Source organism: Macrotis lagotis, chromosome 1 (genome assembly GCF_037893015.1).
Source record: "Macrotis lagotis isolate mMagLag1 chromosome 1, bilby.v1.9.chrom.fasta, whole genome shotgun sequence".
Classification (NCBI taxonomy): Eukaryota; Metazoa; Chordata; class Mammalia; order Peramelemorphia; family Peramelidae; genus Macrotis; species Macrotis lagotis.
In genome coordinates, this window is record NC_133658.1 from 774,591,567 (window position 1) to 774,617,092 (window position 25,526).

A 25,526-nucleotide genomic window follows, 5' to 3' on the forward strand; every position below is an offset into this window, starting at 1 on the left:
CTGCCTGGAGTACTTGACTCCATTACATTTCTAAAGTAAATTAAAAGACTATGAATCGAGGATTAAAATAAAGAATAAACTGTGAATGAGGGAAGGGGAAGATTAGAGGAACAAGAGAGTGAAAATGGATTGTTTCAAATATAATTAACTAGTATTAAGTAATCTCCTTTTAACAAGAGGGAAGGATGGAGAGAAATATACAATTAGCAATCATAACTACAAATATGAATGATATGAATTCATCCATAGAATGGAAAGGGATAGCAGAATTAGAAAACAGGATTTAGTAGATTTTTAAAACTATGTATATATATATATATATATATACTTGAAACAAAGATTCATGGAGAGATAAAAATAATGGACTGTAGCAAAATTTATCATGCTTTAGATGAACTCAAAGAAAGTTGAATAGAAATTATATTTTTAGATAAATCTACAGTAAAAACAATAGAAACAAATGATCAGGGAAATTATAGTATGCTTAATGGCAGCAGAGACAATGAATCAGTAGCAATACTTAATATATAAGTGTATATATAATCAGAGCATGTAGATACTAAAAAATTTATCAAAGTAAAGGCAAAAACAGATAGGAAAACTATAATAGTGAGGCACTTTCATGAATCCTTTCTCAAACTTAAAGAAACCTAAGGAAATGAAAAGGAAGTTGAAAATGCAATAAAATGTTTGAAAAGTTAAATATTAATGAATGGGAACTGAAAGGAGTATGAGAATTTCTAAGTTGGATACAATACAATTGCAAAAATTAACCATATATTGGGGCACATATACTTCGCAAAGAAATTAATAAAAACACAAATAGAAAACATAGATTTACTGACCACAATGCTAGACAAATATTGTTTAACTCTGTAAAATAATAATTTATTATTATGAATGATTTTCCATTTGTTAATATAATAATTGGATGATTATTTGTTGATGATATGCATGTGACATTTAATAATAATTTATTTACTATTAATTGACTAGAAATTAATTTAATCCTAAAAAATTATTGGGTCAAATATCAAATCACACGAACAAGAGAAAATTATACCAAAGAAAATAACAATGAGGTTTGTAGGAAGTTCCCAAAATTTATGGGAAGCAAGAGTTTTCAAAGAAAAATTTATAAACCTAAATATGTCATCAATAGAAAAGAAAATCCATCAAGGAATTGAACAAGCAAAAAAAGCAATAAATAAAAATGGCCCAACTAAATAGCAAAAGGAAAATGTTGAAAAGGCAGAGATTTAAAAAACTAAAAGTAAAAATAAATTATAAATAATACTAGAAGTGTTTTTAAACCTAAAAAATACTTAATCTAAGTTCTTAAAATGGGAAAGGGAAATAAATTATTTTTACAAAAGAGGAAAGGTTAATAAATTACTAAAATATAGTAGAAGTCACAATGGTTTCAAAAAGAACAGATCATGTAAAATATCATGAAACTGTTCATGCCTTTGATCCAGTCATCCTATTAAGGAATTTAAATATGAAAGAGGTCAAAATTAGAAAATTTTTCTGTACATAAGTTCCAATGTATATATTCAATAGGTATATAGTTGCCAATTAAATGGATATTTTCATATATTACGATATATTAATTTATTGGAATATTGCTGTCTTAAAAAACTAATATGAATAATTCTGAGAAACATGATAAAGAGATTCAAACTACAATAATATATTTTGAAAATGAGTTTTCTAAAATAATTTGAAGTTTGGTATGGATAGATCCCCTTCCTTTTGTCATTATTTCCATTAAGATTCTTGATCTTTCATTTTTGCAAGTGATTTTTGCTCTTATTTTTTAACCAATTCATAAATAATTATTCAATTATTTAGTTGTCTTTTATTTTTGTAAGATGTGTTTTATAATTGTATTACTATAGTACCTGTGTGTGTGTTGGCAGGTAGATTACCAACTAGTTTATAATTTCATTATCACTTCATGGTGGGTTTTGATTGAAATATATAGAAATACTTAAGAATTATGTGGATTTATTTTATAACCTTAAACATTGATGAAATAATTGTTTAATTTTTAAAATGACTTTCTAGAATTCTCTAAGAAAACTTCATATCATTTGAAACAAAGTAATAATTTTATTTTCTCTTTAAGCTTACTCTTTCCATTTCTTTTTTTCTTTTCTTATTACTATAACATTTCTATCATTCTGACAAACATGAGAGACAAAAATGAATAACTTTGTTTTATTCCTGGTGTTACAGGAAAGAATTCTATGTCCATTATTTAAAATGGACTCTTGATTTTAAATAGATACTATTTATTATATTAAGGAATGGTTCATTCTTAGCAAAAAAAAAATATATTATATGATATTGCACATTGTCAAAATGTCTTGGAATTTTTAATATAATTAAAAGATAATTCTTTTAAAAAAAAGAATTTTACAAAAAAAATAGAAAGAAAAAATATTAAAATCAATCAATACATTGAAAAAAGCTTGCCATATGCAATGTTCCATATGCATGTGCTACCACTTCTGCAAAGGAGTATGGGATGAGTATGAGTATCTTTTATTTGGGGACAAATTAGTTCCTTATAATTTTGCAACATTCAGGTTTTTTTTTTCCTTTTGTGGTGGTTGTTTTTCTATTTATATTGTTGTAGTCATTGTGTTTATTGTTATCTCATATTTTTTTCCATATCTTACAATACTCATCATGTTTCTATTTTTTTAATACAGAAATATACCATAGCATTCATATACCATAATTTGTTTATGCTTTCTCCAAACAGTGGTCATTTTGCTTCCAGTTCTCCTGAAAATACATTTCTATATTACTATAATACTTTCTAATACAAAAACTATATTTCTATTATATGGAAACATTTCTATAATATTAATTAAATGAAAATGAAGTTTTGTGAATGAAATGTTTGAGGTAGTAATGCAATTTATTTGAATAAATAATATTTGCTTTTTTAGAATAGTTGCACAAAAATTCATAGCTCTACCAACTGTATTTTAGTGTGCTTATCTACTGCCCCTCAAATACTGATTATTCAGTTCTTTTGTAATCTTTTTCAGTTTTCAGGATGTGAAATGAAAGCTTAAATTTGATTTCATTTCTATATCTCTTACTATTAGTGATTTGTAGCATTCTTTCATTTGACTATTAATAGATTATAATGTTTCTTTTACAAACTATTCATAACCTTTGACACTCATCTAATTGAGGGAAAACTTTTAGTTATGTTTCTGTTCATTTTCTACTTATCTTGTCTATCAAACCCTAATCATATATTTGATTAAAAAGATTTTTTCCAAGTTGTCTGATTTTCTTCTTATTTTAGATGTGGTAATTTTGTTTGGACAAAAGACTTTCAATTATATATAATCAAAATTTTCCATTTTATCTTTGTAATTGACTTTACTCTTTATTTAGTTAAGAATTAGTCAGGTGGCTAGGTGGCCCATAGTGGATAAAGCACCGGCCTTGGAGTCAGGAGTACCTGGGTTCAAATCTGGTCTCAGACATTTAATAATTACCTAGCTGTGTGGCCTTGGACATGCCACTTAACCCCATTGCCTTGCAAAAAAAAAAAAGAATTAGTTCACTACATATATCTGAGAATGGCATAATCTGCTTCACTTCTAATTTTTAATCATATGATTTTTAACCTTCAAGTCCTATATTTATTTTGAATGTATTTCAAGAAATGGTATTAGAGCAATCAGCCAATAATTTATTTAGGATCTACCATATGTAAGGTACTGATATAAATAGGATACAAAAGATGTTAAAAAAAACATAGGAAGTATGCAAGCAATCATGCAAAACCTAGTTATATAGAGATAAATGAGAAATAATCAATAGCAGGAAGGAACCAGAAGAAAGGAGTATTAGGAAAAGCTTCCTATAGGAGCTGAGACTCTAGGTGGGACTTGGAGTAAGCCAAGAGGTAAAGAGGGGGAAGAATATTCCAGGGAGGGCAGAATGCCATGAAAATGCCCAGAGATGGGAGATGAAATATCTTATTCAGGATACTAGTATAAGAGTAATTTCTTCAAAATTGCTTTCTAGTTTTTCCAGAAATTCTTGTAAAATGATGAATTTATTCTTTAATCTGAGTCCATCATCTCTCTGTCAGTTAATAGATAATGTATTTCATTTTGACTCCTTTGGAATTGTTATTATTTTGATGGGAGTTCCTAACTTTTTCAAAATTTATTACTTTCATATAAGTTTTTGCTCCACCTCTGCTCACTAATCTCTGCTTTTCTTTATATAACTCTTCTCATGTTTCTCAGAATCTATCTCCATCACTTCTTACAGAATAATATTATTCCATTACACACATGTACTATAATTTGTTCAACCATTCTCTACTTGACATGCAACCTCTCAATTTTCAGTTCTTTGCCACTACAATAAAGAACTGCTTTCCATAAAAAGTATTACTATTAATATTCTTGGATCACTTTTCTCTTTTCTTGTTCTCTTTCAGATAAATACCTAAAAATGTTTTAATTGGATCAAAAGTTCATAGTTTAATAGCTGAGGAAGGCTTAGTTCAATTACTTTCCAAAATTGCTCTGCCCCCTTTTTATTGTTAAGTTGTTATTCGTTACAAAGAATTAGCTTTTAATTTTGTTTATGAATTCCAGAGTCTTTTTGGTTTCCAATTTATCTCCTTTTTTAACTTCTCAAATTTCTTTTTTCTTTATTTTGAGGTCATCCCCTTTTGAACTTTAATTACTATAAAAATAAGATGTATCCATCATTGTATTCATAGTGTATACAATTCATTACATATGGTAGCTAATAAATGCATTTTGACTACATTGAATTAAATTGATAAGCATATTTTAAGCTCTTAATTCAATTAAATACCACAAATATTTATTGATTAATACTATATTCAGGCTCTTATGATAAATAATATGACATATTCCATATATTCATGAAGCTGATGGTCTGAAATAAGTCAAGTCAAGTAACTGTAGCAAAAAAAGCACAATATTCTAGGTTCTAAAGAAGTACCAAGGGTTAATGAAATTCAGAGGAATGCTGGGTAACCTTTTATTGGGAAGAGCATAGAAAGTATTTATGGAGGAGTTGATATTTATGTAGTACGTGGAATTCAAATTTTAATTTGAAAGGTATGTAGTATTAGAAGTTAACACATATAAGAATGTGATCAAATGCCTTAAAGGAACATATTTGCAGAATTCAAATCTATAACTTGGATATAGAAGATATATAGGGATCTAATTGTAAATAAAGCTGGAAGGTAAGACCCAGGTTAAATACTCTTGAGTGCTTTAATCTATAGGCGATGAAGAATTTTTGTCAACAGAGTGATATGATAGAACAGAGATTAGCAAAAGATGAATCCAAGATGACTGTGAGGATGGAACATTAACACAGAGGCAACCACAGAATTCCAGGATTTCAGAATTGGAGTTGTCCATCATAGTCCAATAGAAGAACAAATCAAGGATGTCCATTCTTGTCAGCATTATATATAGTTCTGGAAACTATAACATTATACAGTAATAGCAGGGAAAGAATTTAAAGGCTTAAAGATAGGGAAAGAAGAAAGAAAGCTATCCGCATTTACTGATGATTCGATGGTATACTTGGAAAATCCTGGGTATTCAGTAAAAATGCTACTTGAGAAAACTAATAAACCCTCAAAAATCAATAGCAGGTCTAGATAATAACAAAATTCAAGAGGCAAAAAATAGAAAGGGAAATTCCATTCTAATTGATTAAAAAATGCACAAAATATCTGGGAAATGAACAAGCAGAGTATGTGCACAAATACACACACACATACAGATTTCAGTATAAAGTCTTTCTTAAAGAAATAAAGACCCTGGGGCAACTAGGTGTAGTAGATACAGCACCAGGACCTGAGTCCAAATTTGGTCTTTGACACTAGTTACCTAGCTGCCTGACCTTGGGCAAATTACTTAATCCCATTGGTTTACAACCAAACAAAAAAAGAAATAAAGAGTAATTTACATAACTGGAGAAATATTCAATATTTACAGTGAAGTCATTCCAACATAATAAAATGATAGTATTGACAATGAACACATTTGACATTTCATGCTATACCAACCAAATTATCAGGAGGATTTTTTAAAAACAATTATTTATTTATTTATTTTTTGGTTTGGCAAGACAATGGGGTTAAGTGACTGGCCCAAGATTACACAGCTAGCTAATTATTAAGTGTATGAGGTCACATCTGAACTCAGGTCCTCCTGACTCTAGGGACAGTGCACTATCCACTGTGCCACCCCCAAGAGAATGTTTTTAATAGAACTTAACAAAATAATAAAAAATACATTTGGGAAACCAAAAGACCTATAATATAAAGGAAAAATGATAAACGAAATAAGGATGAAGGGGGAATAGCTGAGCTATGGTATATTTAAAAAGAGAAATATGGATAGATTAGTATAACAGACTAGAAAAGGAAGATTCAGAAAAAATGAAACTCAATATACAACTGATGACAACATGCAAAACATAAATTTCTTAGGAAAATCTTTGAAAGCAATCTGGCAGAACTTAGAACCACACCTTAAACTGTACTCCAAAATATATTCTAAATGGATACATGATCTTAATATTAAAGATCATACTATAAAAAAATTATTAGAAAAACAGATCATTTACTTTTCATGGCTATGGGTCAGAGATATATTATTTTTTTTTGCAAGGCAATGGGGTTCAGTGGCTTGCCCAAGGCCACACGGTTAGGTAATTTTTAAGTGTCTGAGGCAGGGTTTGAACTTGGGTTGTCCTGACTCCAGGGCTGGTGCTCTATCCACTGCACCACCTAGCTGCCCCTAAGAGAGGCAATTTCAAAACTTTGATTGCATGGAACTAAAAACCTACATGTAGGATAGGAAAGGAAGTGGTTAAATGGGAAAAAAAATATCTTTATATCATAATTCTCTGATATTCTATGGTTATTTATATCATAATTCTCTGGTTTTCTGTCCAAGATTTATTACCAATAATAATGATACCTATTCTCTAATAGAAAAGTAGTCAAAAGAAATAAACAAAGTTCTCTGAAGAATTGCAGAGTAATCACAACTACATGAAACAATGCTTCACCAAAAAAAGAGGACTACAATTCAAAACAACCCTGAAGTTTTACTTCTTAGTTTGCAAATAGTAAAAATGCCTCCCAAAATTACCATAATTAACACTGGATGGGTTGTGGATTGATAGCTACCCTGTTGTTGGACCTGTGAATTCATATTAATAATTTTGGAAAGTAATATCAAATTATGCAAAGTGACTAAGATTCTTATAATCTTTAAATCAATGACTCCTTTACTGGGTTTTTATCAAAACAAAGCTATTAGTAATAAATTTGTAGTAGTACTTTTTATGATAAAAAATTGGAAGCAAAGTAGATATCCATCACCTGAGGGATAGCTAAATTAACTGTGATAAATGAGTGCAATGAAATATTACTGTGATAAAAGGAATTAGATAAGTAAAGAATATAGAAAATCAAGGAACAATTTGCATAAGTTTATTAAGACTGAAGTAAGTAAAATCAAAGAAAACTATACACAATAATCATAATAAGGTAAATGTATGGAAAATTACACTAAAATATTGGTCCTCTCAAAGGATGTATTTTTCTCTATCTTAGCTGTTGTGCCTAAGTCCCTTTACAAAGGTAACCATATATATAGCTGATGCAGGGGAAAGATGAAGAGAATTTGAATGTAACAGAAAGAATTTGGGTGGAGATGTAAATTGACTCTTGAGAGGTAAATTGACTTGAAGTAGAGAATTATGATTCTAACAGAAACAATTGTAATCTTGGGTGGAGACCCTCCTCATTCTTAAATTATCATTGATTCATCTTTAATGTAAAATTTGTGTCCAGATCTCCTTGAGCTTTAGCCTCTACCTAATTCCAGGTCTAGTACAGGGGAAAGGAGTTCATCTTTTGCCCTCTGGATGAGAGGCAAGACATAAAAACTTGGGTTGGACCCTGGTTCAGGGCCTCTGACAATGACCCAGCCAACACTATTTGTCTTGTAGCCATCAGCTACATAACTACTCCAAGAATTTCAACCTACGATATCAAGGTAATGATACCTTGAAGACTAGATAAGATATGATCCCCAAAGAAACATATTACTTTGCCTTTATTGAATGGAGCAACACCTTCCTATAGCTATATGGTTATGCTATTCTGTGTAGATTCAGTGGTTAGCATATACAGAAAGCTTAAAGTATATTTCTTCCATAATTCAAGAATCCAAGATTTACCTTTCCCTTCTAGCTTGTGGACTCTCACTGATCCAAAAGAATGTATTCATTCATTACTAGGGTTTTTTTGTTTTGAACACTTAGGGCAAAAGAATTGAAAAGTCCATATAGAAAGAGGAAATGCAATTAGAGAGAAAACAGGATTCTGTGAGGGAAAGAATAGGATTAGATGAAGGGAAGTGAAGAAAACAAAGACTATCTATGAGCAGAATTATCTGAGGTTCATTATAGTCGCTTGCATCTATATTAAAAAAAAAGAACATTGCCCAATACTCAAAAAAATATTTTAGTTGCCATTCATTCAGAGTATTTTTTCATCCATTTCTTCTAAAAATATAACAGCAACAATATGACATTTTATTATTCTGTGAAACAGTATTACATCATGAAATTTGACCTTTTCTAATTGTTCTAATGTATGATCCATTTTTTAAAGAAGAGTAAAGGGTAAATGTCCACTGGTTGAATTATAGAAATTTGAAAAGGTTAAGATAGAAACAGGACATTACTTAATTGCTTTCACAGGAGACATAACAACCACTATATTTTGTTCTGAAGAAAAAGGTTTTCATGGTTAAATAAGAATTACTATGCACTAACAATATTTTGAATGACAATGTCAAATGAAGAAGTTCAAGGTACACTTACTGAATGTTACTACCAATATGTTCTAATGTGTCCTGAACAAATTGCTTTGCTACATCATCATAGTTGCCCAGAGACTACTCACTTCCACTTATACAGATACTTGAGGTGCCATTTGTCAACAGTAGGAAATAGAGGAAGTTAGAACCAATAATGCACATAGGAAAAAGAAAATAGTTTTTGAAAAAAGACAAAGTCAAGAAAGTGAACCATCTTTGAAACTTGATAGAATTCAATAGCAGTTTGGAGTAAGAAAAGCTGAGTTGGAATTTCACCTCTGCACCTTAACTGCCTGTGTGACATTGGGCAAGTCCCTTAATCTCTCAATGAACCTTAATTTCCTCTTCTTAAATGAAGAGTTGAACTCCACAGTCTCTAAAGTCCTTCCAGTTCTACATATATGAGCCTATGAATGAAATTGACCTTCCTCCCTGCCCCCCCCAAGAAGTAAATGATTCTCTATTTTTATTTTTATTTGTAGACCTGAAAACCTTATCAATGAGTTTTAGGCACTTTATAAAAAAGCTGCCAATTGAAACTGCAATGAACATGAAGGAGGTGCAGAAAAAGGGGTCAGGTATGAATGTATGCTAAACTGAGGAATTTGGATACTGAGGCTCAATGATGACCATAGAACACCACTTCAGAAATGATGCCATAAAATGACTTTTGTTTCTTTATCTGTAATGTTTTGTACATGATTTTAGGTATTAAATTGTTGTTACCTTTGACTGCCTTATCATAGAATCATACAGCAAGTTAGAACTAGCTAGTCCAATCTGCCTGATAAAGAAGGCCCCTTGATATACAATTAAAACAATTCATAGAGTCATTGATTAAAAACCTTCAATGATGGGGAACTTATTACTTCCCAAGGCAGATCATTTAGGTGACTCTAACTATTAAGAAGGTTTTTTTGTGACATAGGTTGTGACAAGGTTTTTTTGTGACTTTGTAATTTCAGATCATTGCTCCAAAGAGTCTGCATTCTGGGACTAAATAGAAAAACAAGTTTAAAATTCCTCTCCCACTTGTCTGGCTTTTAAGTACCTGAATCCAACTATCAAGGCCCCTCTTGAGACTTCTCTTGAAACTTAACATCCCTATTTTCTTCAGCTATTCTTCCTAGGACATGAACTCAGGGTCCTTGTTTTTCTCCTCTGGATGCTTTTCAACTTATTAATGTAAATTCCTTTACAGTGATGTCCACAATACTACATGTCTGATCTGACTGGTCAAAGTAAAGTGATGTGATTTTTTTTGTTGTGTTTTTTTTTAAACTAGACAAGTGATTTCATCACTTTAGGAAGGTCCTATTGAGGAATTTCTGTTACCAATGCAAATTAGTACCTTATCTACAATTTATAGCTTTGGAATTTGCTCCAGGGCACTGATAAGTTAATTGATATGTCAGGGGTCATATAGTCAATACATATCAGAAGCAAGATTTGAATTAGGTCTTCCAGATCCAAGGCCTACTCTCAAGTAAGTTGTTCCATACTGCCACTTACATTTGGATGATCACTTTCTTACTCTTGGAAGTTGCGTTCTCAAAGGAGTCTAAAATCTCATTAACTTATTAAATATTGTTTTACAGTGTTGTTTTACACTGAATTTGAATGTCATTAAAATTCCTAGAACTATTTCAGAAACATTTATAACCACATTTCTCACATTTATGGTTATGAATTTGATTTTATTTGTCATATTGGCAATTTTAGCTTGCATTAGTAGATTAGTAAGATAAAGAATAAATTATGTAATGGTCTTTGGTCAGAACTCATCTCCAATTTCTCATTCTAAAATTCTATGGTTTATTAAGTGGGATTTTCACTTTTCTAAAAAAAAGAAAATTAGACAATAAAGGGAGGAAATAAGGGAAGAATATGCTGATTGAGTGACTGTGGTTGAATTAAGTGTTTCTATACTATTATGCAAATATTGACAAGCTGGTTTCTCTGGTAAGGTATACAAGAAAGGGAACTTCTTGTTTGATTTACATGTGCTTCTGCTGCCTTTGACAGATTAAACCTAATCACTCAATCAATAACATTTATTAACCATAGTAATCATTATGTTTACCTATGAGAAAGGAATAAAACCATCCCTGTCTTCAAGAAACTTATATTCTACTGTGAAGACAAAATGTCTAGATAAAAACTAGGAGCATACAAGAATCAGGTAGAGTAGAAGCAAGGTCTTATTGGAAGAGTGATTGTGTGAGAAGAGGGAAAGGGATGCAGAAGAAAGACATTGTGAAGATAGAAATGATAAGATTCAACAACTGATAAAATTGTGGTTATTTGGTTGTATATGTGGTATGAATGAGAGTAGAGAGTAGAGAATGTCACTAAGGTTGCAGACTTAGGGGACTGGGAAGATAGTGAAGTCCCTGATAGTAATCAGGAAGAGGGGAGGGTTTGGGTGGAATAAGAATGTGTTCTGTTTTGGACATGTTAATTTTTGAGATGTTTATGGGACAGTTCAAAAGGTCTGATATTTGGGTATGTGTGACTTGTGCTTAAAAGAAAAATAAGACTATATACATAGATACATAGAGAAAGGCATCACTTGTCTTTTCATAATTAAAATCACTGGAGTTCAATTAAGAGTTACAAAAATATTTTTGAAATAAATTTTACTGTGATAGTATGAGCTTCATTAGCTGATTACCTCAATGCCTAATTAAACTGAATAATCTGTTTCTTTGGAACTCCATTATGATGGGTTAAACTGCAAAATCTACTCTAAATAGAATATAAGTGCCTAGGAATAGAGTTGAGGACTGGACTTGTGATTTCATTGACATGAGAAATTCCCAAATATGATCTTAGAGAATTGCCTGGAGAACTAACAGGTTATTTGCAGAGACAAAAACTAAACTCATATCTTCCTAGCTACAAAGTTAGTTTTCTATATTTTCACTATGATGTGCAATCTGTGAACTTGAAATTTTTAAACATTATATTTTAATATAATTAGTTTCTTCTGGATTCTGAAAATATTTGTATATTTTGAAACATTTTTAATACCAAACAATAAGGGCATTTTCATTATTGAGTATATTGTATTCACTTCAAAAAAAGAAAGCCTGTTAAAAAATTAAATTAAAAAAATTAAAAAGGGGCAGTTAAGGTAGCTCAGTGGATAGAGCACTGGCCCTGGAGTCAGGAGTACCTGAGTTCAAATCCGGTCGCAGGCATTTAATAATTACCTAGCTTTGTGGTCTTGGGCAAACCACTTAACCCCACCGCCTTGCAAAAAAAAAAAGAAAAAAAGAAAGTCTGTGCTTTTTTTTTACAGTTCTCAAAATACACAATAGAGCATTTGTGTAAGGTCTTGATCATAGGGATTTCCTCAAATGATTTGATGAGCTTATATGCTATGAGTCTTTGCTTGGAACTAAAAGTAACTTGAGAAGGGGTCCATAGGCTTTACCAATCTGCCAAAAGGAATACCTGCTCCAAAATAATTCCATATAATTAATAAAAAAACATTAATTTCCAATGTATTTTGGAATAGCAGATCATTGGATGTGATTTCTATTTTTTCTTTATCCAGGCATTTTAATGTTGTTGTTAAAGACACATGCTAAATAGATGGGATATCTGGATGAAATATGAAAGTAATAATAAACCAGTTTTTTTTCCTTTTTTTTGGTAGGAGGGTAAGGTGATCTATAATTTTTTCAATGTGATTAACTTCCACTATCCATTCAACTCATAATTTACTCTTCCATAACTATCACATTAATTTACTTTTCCATAACTATCACACTTTACAGAAATTATTTCAAGTCTTTTCTCACCTCAAATCTCTCACACTGCTACTTCCCACTCATTTAGAATGAACTTGGATGATCAATTGTTGTCCATTATAATGAAAATTATTTTTCATATATTGTTTGGTCTAGATGACAATTGAGATCATTTCCAACTTCCAAATTCTGTGAACTTATCTCCCCAATTTCTGAGAAAGTAGAGATTCTTTGTCCTGAATGCCATCTTAAATATTTATCTGAAAATTGCCTTGACATAGTCCCCCATTCTCTTCTTTACTTTAATCTCTAATCAAGAAGTGAACCATTTCCTTGATAAATCCCTCTACTTGTAATTTTCATTCTGTTCCTTCCTCTCTTTGTCAAAATACCCTAAGAATCATGAATGACTGAAAAAATGGAAATGACTTTTATCAATTATTTTCTATATGTTGGGCAATATGTGAAGAACTGGAAACACATATGCAAAAAAGTACGAGTTCTCATGAGCTTCAAAGATATTATATGTAAGAGAATAGTGGCTAGGGATGAACATTTTGATCTGAAAATAACAGGAATGGTGAATGGAATCATGGGTTGACTTCCCTTTGACTTCCCAATGGCAATATCTATTTGATTATTTGTTCTCAAAGCAAAGAATGAAAAGTTGAGGGTAAAGATCTGAAGAAGTAATGAATTTCCCCTCCATTTCAGGGGCACATGATGAATGTGGGGTTGAATAATATGTGAACTCTTCTCAATTAGGAGAGCACTATCTCAGGTCAAGAGTCCAAAGACCAGCTTGTAAGTGAATGGTGGAGTGAGACGACAGAGTGACAGGAATGTGACCTAAATTCATCCCACACTCCAATATTCAATCTCTCCTATCAGGTGGTACCTTCCTTACTGCCTATTAGCATGCCCAGGTCTCCTATATTCTTAAAAAAGAAAGCAAACAAATAACAAAAACTTTATTCAACTCCACCATTCCCTCAAACTATTGCTCTCTATCTTTCCTTCCTTTCACAATCAAATTATTAGAGGAGGGGAAAAGCTTTCATTACACTGGTTGTTTCTATTTCCTGTCTTCTCACTCACTTATTAACTCTTTGCATTCTGGTTTAGAACCTCATTGGTGGACTGAAATTGCTCTCCAAATTTACTATTGACTGCTAAATTCAAACATTTCTGCAGGTCTCAGCTTTTTGGACTTCTCGTACACATATTTTTCCTCCCTCTAAGATTATATAATGTTTTTCTCTTGGTTCTTCTATATGTTTCATCACTCTATGAACCCTTTGCTGGATTTTCATCCTTATCCTGTCCAAGGTTTTGATTTGGGCCCTTTTCCCTTCTATCTCTATGATCTTTTTCGGGAGGGGGAGAGGATAGATTCCATCTGCTCCTATTGGTTTAACTATGATTTCTATGACTTCAGATCCTCCTCCTCCTCCCTCTCTCTCTCTCTCTCTCTCTCCTGAGAGCTCTTGTTACATCAACAAACTTCATTTTGTAAATCTTTAAATTCACCAGACCCCAGAATTAAAGTGCTATTGATACATTGAGTTCACAGTGTACTAAAGCCATCAGATCTTTTTCCTGCTCAAACTATGATCCAACAATGTTTTACAAATGTTATTTTTTAGAAACTTCTTAATTGCTGCTCTTGGGAATTTTAGATTAAATAATCAGAAGACTGCAAGATGCAGAACAAAGTAGGTATGTCCTGTCCACATTTTAAAATCAACATACTTTTTTTTATTTCTATCAAGAATATCACCATCCTTCTTGCAGATTCACAGTCTCAGCACCATCCTCTATTCTTCACTTTCACTTCTCATATCCATTTAGTTGATAAATCCAGTCAATGTCTTATGTCTATCCTCTTCTTTTCACACAATGTCCTCTTTTATATACACAAACACACATCACTTTTTTATGGGGATAATGGCAATAGGGTCTTACTTGTTTTCCTAACTTTCTTTTCTCCACTACATTAAATAGTCACCATAGGAATTTTCTTAAAGTATAGGTAGCTGCTCCTCTAGCCCAAAAGCTCTAGATTGTTCTTATTGTGTCTAAGAGAAAGTAAAAATAATAACTTCTCTGATATTTAAAATGTTTCACAATCTGACTCCAACCTATGTTTCTGTACTAATTATGAATTACTACCCTTTCCATACTCTATAGACAGTCTAGTCAAATTGACCTACTTGCTGACCCTGACATGAAATTCCACCTTTCATCTTTATGCTTATGCCTCCATGCCTTACCTTCTTAGAATTCCAAACTTCTTCAAAGCTCAGTTCAAGTACAACCTCCTGACCTTTTTTGATCCTGAGGTGCTAGTGCCTCCTCAGATTACCTAGTGTTTACTTAGCATATATTTTGTGCATACTCTGTGTAGCTATGAAATATGTATGTACATATATATATATACATATTTAGTCATACAGACAAATACACACATAATTTTCTCAAATCGGATATGAGCTTCTTGATGGCTGGGATTGTTTGATTATTGTCTTTGTATTCTAAATGTGAAATCCAATGCCTAGTACATAATAGGTAACAATAAAGGTTTGTCAATTAATTATAACAAAATCTTAAGAATTGTTTGGGGAATTGAATGGTGAAATGAGTTGAATATAATGAAATAAGAGTTGGTATATACCAATTAAGAGTTGGTATATGGTAAGAGATAGTACTTGAACTCTGTTCTGTTTAACACCATAGAGTCTTTAAATGTTTTATGCCATATAAATGACATATTAGATATTAACTATATTTTCTACTTTTTTCAGAATACTTTGACTTGGTGTAAAAATAGCTTTGTGTTCAGAACCTCACTGAATAAACAAGTTTTGATGAATATTACACAATTAGTTATTGCCAGATTAGTTATGGTTTCCTTCTTTCTGTTTTAAAGATATTGCAAATACTTCCATAAGGATTAGAATCTAGTCACTTGACAGTTTTGTCTTGTGGGACTTGACCTAAAAGAAGCCAGCACTGCTGAACAATAATGGAAGGACCATTTATAAGGAACATAAATTTTACTCAATGGTATAATCTGTAGCAATTTTAAGTTGTTATGAAAGGTGAAAGAATTGAAAAAAAATGTCTGTTTCTGTACTGTAATTTCTTCACTCTACCTAGGCTGACTGGTTCTTATCCTTACTGTGCATCTACATAAATGTAAACTTTCATCTGCCTTGTAAATTCATTTAAAATGCAAAGGTAGTTAAGCTGAGCACAGGCCCAGGTTGCTGAGCTATATTGGTCACATCAAAGCTGAGTTTTTTAATTGAATTACATCTGGATTTAACAAAAAAATCGCTAGCATTTACATGATTCCCACTAGAACTTTTACTGTTATATTTCCTAACATCAATATTGTTGGACCATCTTACTCTTCATATGTATGGGGAGTTTCAAAAATCAAAGGAACTCAAAGGTGAAGCATGGTTTAACCTGCATCTGTGAGCTTAAATTTGGTTTTAATATGGTTCTTCAAAAATAGAGTCATCTGAAACATTCTTAGAAAATGTCTAGAAATGGGGATGGAGTATTATATGTACTGATCTGCAAGAAAGCCAGTGTCACTGGATTTCAAAGTGTATCAGGGATAAAGGAGCAGAGTTTAGAAAGACTGAAAAGATAGAGGACAGAAGACTAGGAAGACACTGTGGTAAATACTAAGTAGGAGAAAGAAATGAATGACATGGTTCTTCCTTCAAAGAGCTAATTATCTTATCCTTAATGTTCTTAAAAATACCCTTTAATATATCGGGATTCCAATGGAATGTAAACTCCTTGAGGGCATGGTTGTCTTTGTCTTTGTATCTTAGGGTTTAATATGATTCTGGCACATTTTTAAACACATAGGTGTTTAAAAAAATCTTGTTGAATAGTATCAAACTGAGCTATTTGCATTTTTGTATACCTTCGCAAAATATGGTTCCCATAAAAATTAACCTTGAACTGAAGGGCAGAGTTTTATTCACACTCATGACCTATGAAATCCAAACAACAATAAAAAACTCAGTTTGTATTTTGCATCTTGTTTCCTCTCAGTCTATCATCTCTCAAGTCTCCGGGAGATAGAGGCTTTATCTTTTTGTTCTGAATCAAGCTGAGGTATATAGCTCTTGACAAAATTATCTTCCTTTTATTTTCTATAAGACAGTCATAGAAGCTGTCTTAATCATGCCTGTGAATTTGATGCAGGGACAGTTTTTGAAGATTTCTGCATCTGTGCTGGTTCCTGTTGTGCATCAAATGTTGTGATAGATTAGTTATTTGATAGATTTCTTTGAGCTGATTTCTTCAAAAATTTAGCTGTGTGTGTCTATTATATATACATATGCCCTTAACTCCCATCACATTTTTTTAAGGTAATCTTATTGGGGTGGGAGGTCCACTATAAAAAAATTGTTGATTGCCATCTTGAGATTCTGAATAATAGGAAGGGAAATTTGGTACACAATTTCATTTATGGATTTGGTATGGTACCCATGGCAGAACACAGATAGCCTTTGTTTGGAGTGCCTCAATCTGAAACAATTAAGTGTTTCACGGAGTGAAGTCTACATCCTATATTGAAGTACTTGTAGCTGTGGTCATAGTCTTTTTTTTTTTCCTCAACCATTTGACATCATGGAAAAAAATAAAGATTAAGGCTGTATTCATCCAACTGAGCTTCCTATTGCCTTGGGAAGTTAAACACATTAGTCACTTCTAAGTAGCCAATGGAATGAAGACAACAGAAAAACCCATTCCTGTAATACAACATAACATTTGGAGCATTATTTGCTTATTTAATTTCTCTGAGAGTGAAATTTCTATAATGTGTGTGTATTTTACAACTAGCTCATCAAAATGTGACTTCTATATTTCTAAACTTTTCTGTAAAATCCACTTAGAAAATGCTAAGGAATAAGAAATTCAGATTTACTTTCTCATGAGCTAGCTATATATGATGTTATTTCAGTTTTTTGTTGTCATAGATGGGGCTTAAAATGATTTTCATAGTCCATTTTTTTGCAAGGCAAATGGGGTTAAGTGACTTGCCCAAGGTCACACAGCTAGGTAATTATTAAATGTCTGAGGTCGGATTTGAACTCAGGTACTCCTGACTCCAGGGCCGGTACTCTATCCCCTGCACCACCTAGCCACCCCCATTTATCTTTTAATGTAAAACAAGAAATATTTTTAAAAGTCTGCCTTTGATGTTGTTTGTTGTTTACACATGCCAGTTCTTTGTAATACATTTGAGGTTTTCTTGGTTAAAGATACTGGAGAGCTTGGCCATGACCTTATTTAGCTCAATTGACAGATGAGAAAACTGAGACAGACTTGCCCACACAAGTAGAAAATGTCTTAGGTCAAATTTGAACTCATATCTTCCTGACTCCAGGTCCTGTGCTTCATTCAATATGTTATCTAGTTGCCAATTTTGGCTTATTGCAGCTTTTTCAGCTATAAACTCCAGAGTAGTCTAAAGGAAATTGAGTTGTTTGGTGCTGCCTGACATAACTGTTCTGCTATCACTCTTATGTATATTTAGATGATCTATCCATGTCAAAAGAAGTATAACCTCTTATAACAATCAAGGTGTGGAAATTCTGGTTTTCTATATTTTGATAGGAGGTTGGAAGAAGCTGACAATCTCACATGAATATTTGGTCAATCTCAAATTAATTTTTGTCTTTTATGTATTCAATGTTCAGTTGTTGACATTTAATCATCAAAACTAAGAAATGAATAATTTTATAAGACAATTTGATCAAATTTTCACATTAAAATATTCACTTATTATTTTTATGTTTGTTTACCAGTATGAGAATGCTAATTTGACAGGAAACTTTCATTTATCACCACCCATGGTATTAAAAAGAGACAATGTAAATATCATTTCATCATTCGCATTTGCTTAGCTACAAAAAGAATAGAGCAAGTGTTTAGGACCAAATTAATTGCAGCATCTCCAGAACTGAAGGGAAGGGATAATTTTTTGCCCTTGAGAGAAGAGTGGAAAAATGTAAGGATGATTTAAGGCTATTTCTGAACAAGCTCCATTAATCCTGTTATTTGGAAAAAATACATCTAAGTGAGTAGACTCTGCAAAGGCATAGTATTCATCCCAACTCAACTGCTATAAGCCATAAGTATGATGTCTATGGTGGAAACAAGACAATTGCCTTAGAATTTACCAGTCAAGAAAGGTCCTTCTGTTCTCTACAGTCTTTCTGTTAGTAACATAAAAAAGTTCTTGGAAATGAATTACATTGCTGCTGAAAAGTTAACTGTTTCATACTTAAGACAATTTAAAAACAATAAACCAATAGCATGATCTTCACCTTTGGTCAGTAGTACAATGATTTTCTTTGTGGATGATATAAAATACTAAGATTCACTATTATGTGGTATGGCATCCCAGGTTTTAATGTGACTTTTTACTCTTCAAGAATGGGAAGAAAGTTATATCACTTTTATTTGGTAAAGAATATGGCTTCAAGTGGACAAATTAATTTTAATATCTAAAAATTTTTCATGTTATCTATCGCTTCCTTCTTGATTTGGCTCAATGGACAATTTCTCTCCAAGTTTTCTAATAAGTTCTGCGAGATCTTCTGTGTTCTGGGATTTTTCCTCAAGAAGTTCATAGCGGAGACTTGAAATGTCTTGTTTTATTTCCTTCAGTTCACCTAAAAGAAAAAATATTAAGAGGATTTTAAGATTATTTAAATAATATACACAATCCCCTTAAACAAATAATTCAAGAACTGAGCTAAACTATACAAGTGTATGTGATCTTTGCTAAACAACTATTATGATTCCTTGTCATAGTATATAGATGATTCTGTCACCTAAAAGGCTTTGAATCATTGTGAAGTTATTTTAGTCGTCCCCAAAACTTCATGACCCCTTTTGGGGTTTTCTAGGCAAATCTGTTCACCATTTCATTTTCCGTCTCATTTTACATATGAGGAACTGAGAATAAAAGGGTTAAGTGACTTGACCCTGGTCAAACCTCTAGTAAGTGGCTAATATTGGATTGAAACTCAGGTCCTCCTGATTCTAGGATCAGCACTCTACCCATTGTGCCACTTAGCTACCCACAAAAAAAGACTATGAGAGTAGAGCACAAATCCTAGGAACTTCAAGTAAGGTAGGAAATAATGTTGATTAGGGATAATCTAAATACCATCCAAAGATCAGCATAGATTCAGAGAGAATTAATATTGAAAAATATTGTCAATTTTTCTTAACCCTAACACTGATCTTAAAAGGTCCAGTTGGAAAGAGATCTCAAAACTCCATCTTCATAAATCATAAATCATAAATCCTTTAAGAGCTGGTTTAGCATATGTAAAAGTTGCTATAGAAAATACCGTGTAACTGAATAACTAAATATGCAGACATTGTTCCCTATAACTAGTAATTGAAGGAGATATAGATGTGGTTGTTTCAAAGGTTATAATTATTATGAATAATTATTCATAATCATAATAATACCAATGCTATTGCAAATACTAACAGTTGTATGGTGCCTACTTTGTGCCACGTCTTGGGCTAAACACTTTGAAGATATTTCATTTTATCCTTACAACAATCCTAGGAAACTGCTGTTATTCTTACTCCCAAATTACAAGTGATGATACTGAGACAAATTGAGGTAAAGTGGCACAATTAGCAGTGTCTGAATCAGGGTTTGAACTACAATCTTCCTCCCTCCTGACACAGGATTAGAAAATCTGCAAACTTCCCTACCCCACCCCCATCCCCTAAAACTTCCCATTTTTTCTGTTTTGCTTCAAAGCATATATTTGATGGACCAGATCATGTTCATCCTCTGCAAAGTTTCACCCATTCTAAGCCCACCTCTTAGAGCCCTGTCTGCTGACTACCCTGTCCCTGACTTTGACTCTCTGTTAGCTCTGAGAAAGTAGCTCAGTACTGAATTGAACTCACCTTCATTGACTTCATCACTCTCCTTATCTATCTGGGCTTTCAATACATATCTTTTGATGAGTCGCTTCATTATTTTCTAGGTAAAAGAAAAGAAGAAAGAACTCATGGCACCAACTTTCCCCTTGATTTTATAAGTAACATTTAAATGTATTCATTTCTTTTTTTTTTTTGCAAGGCAGTGGGGTTAAGTGGCTTGCCCAAAGCCAGACAGCTAGGTAATTAATTATTAAGTGTCTGAGGTCGGACTTGAACTCAGATACTCCTGACTCCACGGCCAATGCTCTATCCACTGTGCCACTTAGTTGCCCCTAAATGTATTCATTTCTAAATCAGTTCTTAAGCTTTTAGGTATTCACCCCCTATTGAAATCTATAAGAGGAACTTACAGAATCAGAAGTACTATGAATTGAATGGGTCTTTGACCCAAGGTACTGACATTCAAGGTGGAGGTAGGGAGCATATGCTTCCTCCCCAGGAGTGTATTTTCCCCCTTATAATAGCAATTCAATCTTCCTATCAATTTTCCAATCTTCCTAGGATTCTTTGGTTTGGCATTCATCTTTTGGCACCCAACTTCTGGCCTCTCTCAGATTTCCACAGTAATGAAAGATGAACTCTCTGAGGGATTAGCTTCCTCCTCTCTTGATATTATTATACCTGTATCCAATCTATCTACTGTGTTTCTACTACTGTTACCACAAAGTTCTGTTTTCCTGCCCTCAGCATAAGAATCTCTAATTATGACTCAGGATTTAGCAGGGAACTCACAACCTCCAAAACTGGTTTTTCTTTTCAAAAAGATTCTTACCTAGACCAATTTATTTAAAAGTTGATCCTGAATTTAAAAACATTTCACTAAATACATAGCTCATTCAGTCAATGTTACATTTGTTTCATTCAAAACAGACTATATTATATACTTTCAATTAGGTGGTAATGTCAGTGGATTGGGGGGGGGGGGGTTGTGAGATCATTTTTTTAACAATCAATGTTTATTCCAACATAGCCTACATCTGTCTACATCTGACTACTAACAACAAAGAAACTAGTTGACATTCATATAGTGCTGTAAGGATTGTAAAATGTTTATATCTCATTAGAGTCTCACCACAACTTTAAGAGGAAGTTGATAGTATTATCACATTGCAATTGAGGAAACTTTGACTTGAAAACTTTGATTTTTCCATTCAGCGATTAACTAAGCTAGAATATGATTTCAGGTATTCTTGATTCCAAGCCCAATATTGTGTCCACAATGATGAACAGGGTCTATTTCAGAACCAAATTCCTACAATAATTGACTAGATATTTTTCATGATGACATGGTCAGTCAAGACATTTGAACTGTCATTTAAATATCTCATACTTTGGAACTAAAGAACTGTCTTCCTCTTCCCCATGTTACCATGAAACAAAATATAAATAGCAACAATGGCACATTCATAATTCTTTCAGAGTCATTAGTCAGCAAACACTCAATGTTTACCTGGTATTGTTTGGGAGGATTATTGAAACTGTTTAGATGTAAATCTTCTGAGCTCCTTATGCTTGATTGCTTACTGTGACCAAGCTGTAATTAAAAAATTGTAAAGAGTATAAAACGTTTACCTTAAATTTTTTATTCTAAAAAAGTCTTGTGGCATATTCATGATTACATTGATTTAGAGACAAAAATTGAAATTTTAGATATATAAGAATGCAGTGAAACTAAAGAAATGTCATGCATTTAAACAATATGTCAGAAATAATTTCAGTCCTAACAAATAGACTGAATGCTGGACCAACCCTGATCCAGCCAAGTCACAGAGTCATGACACAAGAAAGTCCCTGGACGGGTTCAGTGACTCTCTTATACTGCTAGCTTTACCAGCTATTCTTGCCGTAGGCTGGAATGTTGGTCAATAGAATGAGAAATGCTGTGGGTAAGGATCGTAACAAGATCAGAAAAAACTATTAGAAGCTGAAAGGAGTACTAGCATGTTTCTGATCACCTGGCAGTTTTCATAACTCAGAGCATGTTAGAGTTGCAAGGGATCAATGTACCAGAATCTTCCTTAAGGCATTCTCAACAAATGGTTATACAGTTTCTGTTTAATGATCATCAGCAATGGGTGAGCTCACTGCCTCTGAGGGTACCTCTATAACAATTAGAAAGCTATTCCTTAAATTGTTTTGGTTGTTGTTCAGTCATTCAGTTTTGTCTGACTCTTCATGAATCCAGGAGCCATTGAACACCAGTACTGTCCTTGGAATTTTCTTGGCAAAGATCCTGGAGTGGCTTGTCATTTCTTTGTCCAATAGATTGGGGCAAGGCCCAGAGTTGCCGTAGTTGATTTAGTTCTTAGCTTCTATTCCTTTACTTCAATTTTGCTTTCTGAATCTAGCATGTTCATATAATATAATAATTGATCTGATCTGATCTGATATAATATAATATAATAATAAATATAATACTCTTCCAAATAACAACCCAAATGCTCTACCAGTATTTTTTTTTGATGATGTGGTTCAGTTGTTTTTCAGTAAAGTCTAACTCTTTGTGAACCCATTTGGGATTTTCTTGGGAAAGATACTGGAGTGGCTTTGTCATTTCTTTCTCCAGTTCATTTTACAGATAAGGAAACTGAGGTAGATGTAATTAAATGACTGGCCCAAAGTAAGTGTCTGAGGTCAGACTTGAACTCAGGAAGATAAGTTCCTAGCACTCTATTCACTGCACCAAAAATTAAACATCCTTAGATCCTTCATTTGTTCTTCATAGCACATTATCTTAAGTCCCTTCACACCCTGATCACTTCAGTTGGACACACTCCAGCTTGCCAGTTATCTTCTAAAACATAGCACACAGATATGAACATAATATAACAGATGTGGGCTGCCCAGGGAAACATTTAGGAATATTGCTGATTTCTTCACTGGGAACCATTCAGTCAAAGAACATACTGGTATTCTTAGCTAAAGGGTCTCATGGTGATCTTGTGATCCACTAACCCCCCAAGAAATTAAACCTCCAAAAAAATGAATTGTGTTGAACTTCTATTGAATATTCTAAGGAAATATGACCTAGACCAGTGGATAATTCCACAAAAATAAAAATAAAAGACCTTGTATGTATGGTTGATAACAAGTGAAGAAATATCAAAGTAAACATTTTGATAGTAATTTTTTATGCAAAGCAAGCATTAAGGAATCTAAATTTAAACACATCTAAACAAATCTAAAATTTAAGCAATGTACTTATGTTAACATTTTTTATTATACGGCATATGGAATATAATGATGTTGATATAAGAGATAATTTTCTATATAATCACATAAAATGGAGTACGTTTTATAAACTTTGTAAATTAAGGTATTAAAAAGACAAAAGTGTTCAAGGTAAAATAAATATTACTAGTTGAATAGTTGAATAAAATTGAACTGACCTTAAATTTGTCATATCTTTGAAAAAATTTCTTAGCAACACAATTCAAGAAGAAATGATTCCCAAAGACTGTCAAAATAAAAGACACTGGAAAGAAATTTGGGGTCTTCCTCAAAAGACAGACAGAACTGAATAATATATACTTGGCTAAATTAAATTGCTGTATTAACTGATGAAGTCTCTCAAAAGCTTGTACTGCTTAATCTCTATTTATCACTATCTATAATGACACTTTAAAATACCCTCAATAGATCCCTCTATACTTTTTTAACTATTCCTTCCTAAACTCCTTGAGAAAACTATCCATACAATAAAACTCCAGTTTCTTTTTTTCTCACAACAATTCTCTGTATTATGGATTATGACTTCATAATTCAACTAAACTTGCTCTCTCCAAAATTAGCAATAATCTTTTACCAAATGAAATAGCTTTTTTTCATTTTTTTTCATCTTTCTTGACTTCCCTGGAGCTTTTGATTCTATTGATCATCATGTCCTCCTGGATATCTTCTACCTAGATTTCTGTGGCACCAATTTTTCCTGGTTTTTCTCCTACCTCTTTGGCACTCCTTTTCTTTCTCTAGTTGGGCATTCAACCATGTTACTCTCACTACTTGTAGGTGAGTTTCCCAAGTTTCTGATCTGATCTCTTTTCTCCTCTATCTCTATTATATCTTGATTTTGTCAACAACTACGTAGTTAACTATCATCTTTATGTAAATGATTACCAGCTAGATAGAGATATATAGATAAATAGATAAATCCCTAATATTTCTCTTGAATCGTACATAGCTTTGCATCACCATTTGCCTTTTGCATATCTCAAATAAGATATGAAATTAGCATCTATAAACTTAACAATTCCAAAACATAATCTATATCTTCCAAAATGAATCTCTCTTTTGTATATTTTGCCCTTCTTTTTAATATTAAATATTCTTTTTTACTGATAACTTTATGTCAGATGTGATTTGGTCTGCAAAAGAACATATTGGAACGAGACCATGTATGAGGTTTTGAATGGATATTGTCCTCAAGTTTCAAACACTGAATAAAGTTTCCAAGGGATCATGGCAAAGGGTATATTAACCCATTTGCAACTTGAAGGCAATAGTGCAAAGAACTAAAAATCTTTAGATTAGGAATTAGAAACTTGGGTTCTTTTTTTTTTTTTGGTTTTTCCACTAAGTATTTGAATTTGTGATCTTGGAAAAATCACTTTTAATTCTTTTCTCAATGTTTCAACTCATTGGTCATCTTCAAGTTCAAATTCCTTCTAACCTTAGCATATACAAAATCTAAAAATAGATACCTTTTTCTTGAAAACAACAATGTTAACCTTGTTGACTCCTATAAACAACATGAAGTTAGTCCTGTGCTTATCCTTAGTGTGTGTCTATTAACAAATTAAATAATCTCTCTGAG

The 25,526-nt window shown here is 32.4% G+C and overlaps 1 protein-coding gene across 1 annotated transcript in view; it reads right to left on the reverse strand.

Moving 5' to 3' along the window:
* Positions 1–17,875: 17,875 nt before the first annotated feature.
* LOC141508168 (short transient receptor potential channel 6-like) overlaps positions 17,876–25,526 on the reverse strand; it is a 32,677-nt gene continuing 25,026 nt past the window's right edge. The window contains exons 3-5 of the mRNA XM_074216540.1: positions 22,164–22,247; positions 20,678–20,753; positions 17,876–19,410 (exon numbers count right to left, since the gene is read on the reverse strand). Of these exons, the coding sequence (XP_074072641.1) occupies positions 19,259–19,410; positions 20,678–20,753; positions 22,164–22,247 (312 nt within the window). The 3' untranslated portion in view covers positions 17,876–19,258. The remainder of the gene's footprint in view (positions 19,411–20,677; positions 20,754–22,163; positions 22,248–25,526) is intronic.